Raw genomic sequence first — 6,405 nt, 5'->3', positions numbered from 1 at the left:
ATTCTCAAATTTTAGAAACCCAAAACCTAATGTGATGAAAGGGCGTTCACCGCCCCAAATATAACCTAAATTTGAGTCGCATTAATCGTATTTATTATTTAAATTTTACGCTATTATTGGAATTAAAAAAATTGAGAACCTAAGTTCTTTATTTAATAATATTCAGGAGCCCAAATTATGGGCTAAACTAGTAACAAAACTTTGTTGGGCTGGTTAAGCACAATGCCAGAACCATTGTTACAGTCATACCACATCAAGTAAAGTTAATCATTCTTTTGGTTGTGGGTTTAATTATAATCTACCAAGCTTAAGTGATAATAAGACCAAAGGGAAATTTTTAAACATAGTGCAGAAATCTTTTAAAAAGTTATATAAAGCATGCAACTGTACATCAGGTCTTTAAAACCACATTACCAGCACAAAGACAATAGAAATGGTGATGGTAGATAAAATGCAGTCGAATATGAGTAAAAACATAAAACGAATGTCCCGGTGAATCTACCAAAGACTACTCCGAAGTCAGATTGCCGAACGTGTTCTCCCCACTATAAGTAACGTAAAGAAATCCATCTTCGTCCTTCTTCTCTTCGTATATGGCAGACATAATGGCACCTTTAAAAAAAACCAATAAACGGACTTAGCCCTTCCTTGGATCGGCTAACAAGTAATGAAAGATTTATAAATTTCCATAGGATTACCAGTTGGTGGGAGGACATTTTCAACAAATATGAATATTGCTTTTTCTGCACTCAGTTTGATCCTTTTACGAATGACATATACAAATTGACCAACAGTTAAGTCGGCTGGGACAAGGTACCTGTCATGATTCAGTTTAGGACAGAGTGCTCGATGGAAAATAACAAGCAATTGCATGACTCTATATGTCCTAAGCTTCCTAGGCAACTAATTGGTGTAAAACAATGAGAAATAGCTTTGATATATGTCCAAGGCAACTAATCAGTATATGGAAATGGGGTTTCAAGAATGAAACGATGATTCCTTACAGAAAAATCAACAAATCGAAATAAATAAGCAATTGCATGACAGCATAAGCCCAAGGCATCTAATCGGTATACAGAATGGGGGTTTCAAGAATGAAACGATGATTCCCAATGGAAAAATCAACAAACGGATATAAATTAGCTATTGCATGGCGGCATATGTCCAAGGCAACTAATTTAAAAAATGCAACTATAATTCCTCATGGAAAAAATAAACAAATGGAAATAAATAAGCAATTGCATGACGCTGCACATCCAAGGCAAACTAATTGGTATATGTAAATGGGGTTTCAAGAATGAAACAATGATTCCCAATGGAAAAATCAACAAATCGAAATAAATAAGCAATTGCATGACACCATATGTCCAAGGCAACTAATCGGTACACGGAAACAGGGACTAGCTTCAGCATTAACACAGAAACAATGATACAACAAAGAAGTATTAAACGTCATCAGCATTATTGACATCATCAAACCTGTTCCACACCATCAAATATGACCCCTTTATCGTATTTCATTCTAACTACAGATGCATATCAGCAATTCATCACAAACACTAAACCAGGTGAAGATACAATGCAAGAGATAAAGAACTATATAAAGGCAATGAAACCAAGATAATGGTGATTAGTGATTCTTACTTTTTCTTGTCAATGTTTGGTATATCACTTCTCTCTGCCTTCTCCACAATCACCTTAAAACACAACAAAAAATGTTATTCTTTTGTTTAACTCTTATAACTATATACAAAATCTATTGCAATACACAATATATGAAGGTAAAAGCTCAATCCTTACTGGTATTCTATCAGGGTATTTCTCCCTAATCCTAGCAGCCTCAGCCCTCCTCTTCTCTAAAGCCAAAACCAAAAAGAAAATTCATTAACTTGAAAAATGTTACCATAATTCACACTGATCTACCACAAAATAAAAGATTTACAGTACATACCAAGATCATGCTCTTGCTTGAAGTAACTCTTTGCCATTCCTGCTAAAACAACCAACCAAAATTAAGTCAAAAACACTTCTTATTTAGTTCTTGATGAATTTCAAAGAATCAAAAAGCCATGATGGGGCCAAAGTCAAAAAAACACCAAACCCAAAACATCAAATTTGTTTTCCGATCAGAAAGTTGTTTCCTTTACACAAAAAATTTAAAGAGAAATTGATAACAAAAAAAAAAAAACAAACAAATTAAAATAGAAACTATCCCTTTAGTTTTTTTAGGCCAAAATCCTATCCTTGGTAATCACCCCCCAAAAAAAAAAGGATGGGTAAAGACAAACCTTAAGAAGATGAACACAAAAAAGAAAGCTTTTTTTTGCAGATCAATGGAGGAAGAACAATCCTTCAAGGGCTTGAAAGCTCGTGGCTTTTGCTTCAAAAGATAAAATAAAATAATATCGGCAGCTTTTTAATTTATGGGGGTTGAAAAGATTAATCCTTTTAGACTTCTTAATGTGTACTAAATCATAGTTAATTAGTACACGTGGGATGATTTCATTGGTTTTCATTTGTTTAGGGCTTAGCAAAACTTATCATGGTAATTTACAAGCTATCATCCAACGGCTTATGATGTTGATGATGATGATACGTGGCAAATATGGGGTCAGGGTGGGGAGTCACAATGGATAATACGAATATGCCCGGATCTATAGATGAAACAGGTTTTTTATTGGATCTTACCCAAGTCTATTTTGACTCTTTTGACCCCATAATTCTAAAAGAAATTAAGGAAAATTAATATATTTTGTTAACTAAAAAGTTTCAATCCGAGAGTGTAATACAATTTCAGAATGTCATGTTATTATGATTTTTATGAAATTCAATGAGAAACATATAAGTAACAAAGTGGACAACAAAAGTACTGTAATCAAAGTGGATTAGTTACTAAGTCAAATGATTAAGAATTTTATTTTTTGTCCCATAATCCTCCACTACTATATATTAGGATATGTCATATTTGTGTTCTTATTTATCCTTTTTTTAGCCATCCTAGCCATCCGGTGTTTTTTGGTTTTGGTATGAGATATATCATCAAGTGGTTCAAATTCAAGATCTTTCAATGCAATAGTTATATGACAAGTGGGTCTTTTTATCAGATAACTCCGTATGATTATTTTTTTATTTGATCTTAGACTTGCCAATTCCGATTAAAATATGAAAACTTGATTCAATAATTTTAAATTTAGATTCAATTTAATTTAGTTGGATTACAAAAAGTTAATAGTTTAAACTTGTTCAACCTGAATTTGAATTGACCCTAAGTAAGAATTGACTTGAATTTGAAATGATTAAAAATTGACTTGAATTTGAAATGATTCGTGGTTGAAATAATCTGAATCTAAAGTTAATCGAACAAGCAACCTGGAATTTCTTGAAATTGAATTGACCAAAACCTAAAATGATTTGAATCCATAATAACTCATGTACGAAAAACTCAAGCCTCAAATTTGAATAAACTAGACCCAAAACAATCTAAACTCGAAATGACCTATACTTAAAATGACTAGAACCTGAAATAACCCAAATTGGAAATTAACCTAAACTAAAATGGGTTATAAATTTTAAAACCTAAATTGCCTCTATCCTTGTTAGCTAATGCAAAACCAATTAACCTTGTCCAATTGGCATGTCTTAAATTTTATGTATTTTTATCATGTTTTGCTTATTAAGTGACTATTAATTTAGTTGGCATCGACATTGTTACAAATTCCTAAATGTTGCAAGTTTTAGTATACTTAGGACATAATATCCACCTAATATGCAATTTGGGGATTAAAAGGTAATCTACAAAATGTATTAAAAATAGATTCATCATATTTTTCTTATTAATATTTCAGATTTAAGATTTTAGATTAAAATATGTTGTCAATCTCAATAATTGTCAAAGTTTGAGATAAAGTCCTTATACCTAAAAATTAAATCTTATTATCTTTTTTTTTCTTTTTTGGTAATGAACATCTCGATGTCTACTAGTAGCACATATCTCTTTTATCATCCAGGGCATTATTTGAACACAATAAGAGTTCTTCTCTTATATTTTGCAAGGAATTAGTGGTTTTGATGGTTCTCTTAGTGTGTTTTACAATTTCTTGAACCATTTTTTTGTTGGCAAAGTAGTATTCTTACAACCAAATTTGGTTTTTTTGTTATTTCTCAATAAGGTAGTGTAAGAAAACTTCAATACATCATGATCTATCCAAATCTCATAAAAACAATTACCTTGTTTGATTCAATCTCTTCTCTAATAATAAACACAAGATTGTTTGTATAAAATCTTCAAAAAGATGCAATAAATAACTAAGATATTTTGGTCAAACATGCCAACATATAAGGCAAAGTTATGATTTAAGCAATGTCAGACACCAGTGGGCACTACTCATTGTCACTCCTCATAAATTGCCTCAATAATCTCCCCTTTTAGAGTTTTTGACCAAATGCCATATAACCAATCAAGCAAGGAATGTAACATAAGCATCATCAACATCAAGTTCCAATTCCCTCTAAAACTCAACTTATTCTCCCTTTTTTTGGACAAAATTCCAAAGGAGCTTTGGGCAATTACAACTAAAGAAACATCTCCATAAGCTGAATTTTTATCAACAGCACAAAGTAATACAATATAGGCATCATCATGAAGAAACAGAATCAACAGCAAAAGGCATGGCAAAGAAGAAACTCTCTCTTAGTTGTAACATCATCATACTCTCAGTAGCAGCATCAATACACTCCCCCTCAATAAGATATTTTAGCAAGGGGTGCAACGGATGCTAACTCATCAACAACTTTGTAGGTGGGAGTTGTAACTCGTGGAACAATAAGGTCCTTTACAACGGGATCTTGAAGGAGTAGAAATATCTTCATGCAAATTTTTAAAAGTTGTTGCATTAGTTGCCACTTCATGTTTCACTCGTGCATCAATCACTCATGCATCATCACTAACTTTGGATAGTCTAACATGCCAAGACTAAAGAACTATTTATCTCTTTCTCATGTGTCAATCATGTAAGTGTAATAATTTTTTTTGTGAAGAATATCTATAATCTATCATGCAAATACACGAGTATCTCAAGCCATTTTCACCAATAGTTTTAAAGTAAAATATTTATCTTCTAGACTAAAAAAATAAAACAATATTATGTTCAACGAGATTGCACATCACAAAGAGATGCAATATTAACTCTTAAAGAATTTTCATAATGACATGTATTATTAGCTCTTTAGGAACCTATTATCGAATATAACTTTATTATATAACCTCAACGAATGCTTAATTTATTTTAAACAATATACACTTTTGCACATCTTTTCAACATAAATGATAAAGGGTTTAAATCCTCAAAATCTTTATTTATTTGTATAAAAGAAATGTGCAAGGAATAAGTATAAATATAGCATTCATATCACTTATCAATCATTTTAATAAGTACCTTTTAGATTAACACTTTTATATACCATAGCAAAAATTACGAATATTATATGATCACCAAAAAAAAGATTAAATTAACTTTGCAACTATGGAAGTTTGAACATAAATCTTTGTAAACGTCCCCTCTTATAGTATAATTTCAGTTCAACTTTCATTATAATATATTGTGAAGCATCTCTATTTTATGAATAAGAATTTACAAAATTTAATATTTTAGACATACTAAGAGTACATACATGATGCATTTATAATTTTTATTAACATTGTTCTTTCTTTTGTATCTTTACACTTTCCCTTTGCTAGAATAATTATAATGTCAATATTAGATTTTGACAATTGATCATTTTATTGCCATTATTTTTACTTTATAATTTATATCACATATAAGTATTATTATGACATTTAATTTTGAAAATGTCTATATTAATGTATGGTCTAGAATGTCATTTACTCGACAAAAAAGATAATTTCCATACAATTTTATGCAATATTTGTTTAAAAAATATGCAAGTAATTATAAATAAAATAATATGTGCAATATTAATGAATTAATAAATAAAATAGAAATAAAAGATTAGAGTGTACTTTGCATAAACATTAGCTGGTTTGCCCGAGTGGTTAAGGGGGCAGACTTAAGATCTGTTGCACATAAGTGCGCGTGAGTTCGAACCTCACAGCCAGCATTGTACTAAATTTGTAGGAACTAAAGTTGTTGTAGGAATTTTTTTTATTATGTGCAGGATAGATTTGTAGGAACTAAAATTGTTGTAAATAAATTAGATTTGAATGGAGCGGTGGTTAAAACTCTTATCAAATACCTATTTGGCACGAGCTTGAATCGTGTTATCCCCATCCTTTACCCTTAATATTGTATTGAAAAAATTTTGCCATTAATAATATTAATTTAACATGTAGAAATTGAGTTTTGTGTGCATAAGTGTTACTTTATTATAGTTGTAATTTTTTATTGT

The 6,405-nt window shown here is 30.6% G+C and overlaps 1 protein-coding gene and 1 non-coding gene across 3 annotated transcripts; one reads left to right on the top strand and one right to left on the bottom strand.

The window, feature by feature from the left end:
- Nucleotides 1-334: 334 nt before the first annotated feature.
- LOC108465510 (autophagy-related protein 8f-like) lies at nt 335-2,457 on the bottom strand. 2 transcript variants are annotated; one of them, XM_017765841.2, is made up of 6 exons: nt 2,289-2,457; nt 1,952-1,993; nt 1,801-1,856; nt 1,645-1,697; nt 699-817; nt 335-612 (listed from the first exon to the last, which is right to left on the bottom strand). In XM_017765841.2, exons 2-6 carry the CDS (start codon nt 1,986-1,988, stop codon nt 509-511), a joined length of 369 nt encoding a protein of 122 aa, XP_017621330.1. In that variant the 5' UTR covers nt 1,989-1,993; nt 2,289-2,457; the 3' UTR covers nt 335-508. The 2 variants fall into 2 exon arrangements, with proteins under 2 accessions (XP_017621330.1, XP_017621329.1); XM_017765840.2 differs by having other exon boundaries at nt 1,952-1,990; nt 2,289-2,456.
- Nucleotides 2,458-6,034: 3,577 nt separating this feature from the next.
- On the top strand, nt 6,035-6,117 carry TRNAL-UAA (transfer RNA leucine (anticodon UAA)). The gene has a single exon. It is a non-coding gene; the product is annotated as a tRNA-Leu (tRNA).
- The last annotated feature ends 288 nt before the right edge of the window (nt 6,118-6,405 follow it).

Source organism: Gossypium arboreum, chromosome 1 (genome assembly GCF_025698485.1).
Source record: "Gossypium arboreum isolate Shixiya-1 chromosome 1, ASM2569848v2, whole genome shotgun sequence".
Lineage (NCBI taxonomy): Eukaryota > Viridiplantae > Streptophyta > Magnoliopsida > Malvales > Malvaceae > Gossypium > Gossypium arboreum.
This window is presented reverse-complemented; position numbering and strand designations above follow the sequence as displayed.

Coding starts and splice junctions, on each gene's coding strand:
- LOC108465510 (XM_017765841.2), bottom strand. CDS start 1,988: ATGGCAAAGAGTTACTTCAAGCAAGAGCATGATCTTG. Junction 1,698..1,800: donor AATACCCTGATAGAATACCA/GTAAGGATTGAG, acceptor TTGTGTTTTAAG/GTGATTGTGGAGAAGGCAGA. Junction 818..1,644: donor CCAAACATTGACAAGAAAAA/GTAAGAATCACT, acceptor GAATCATGACAG/GTACCTTGTCCCAGCCGACT.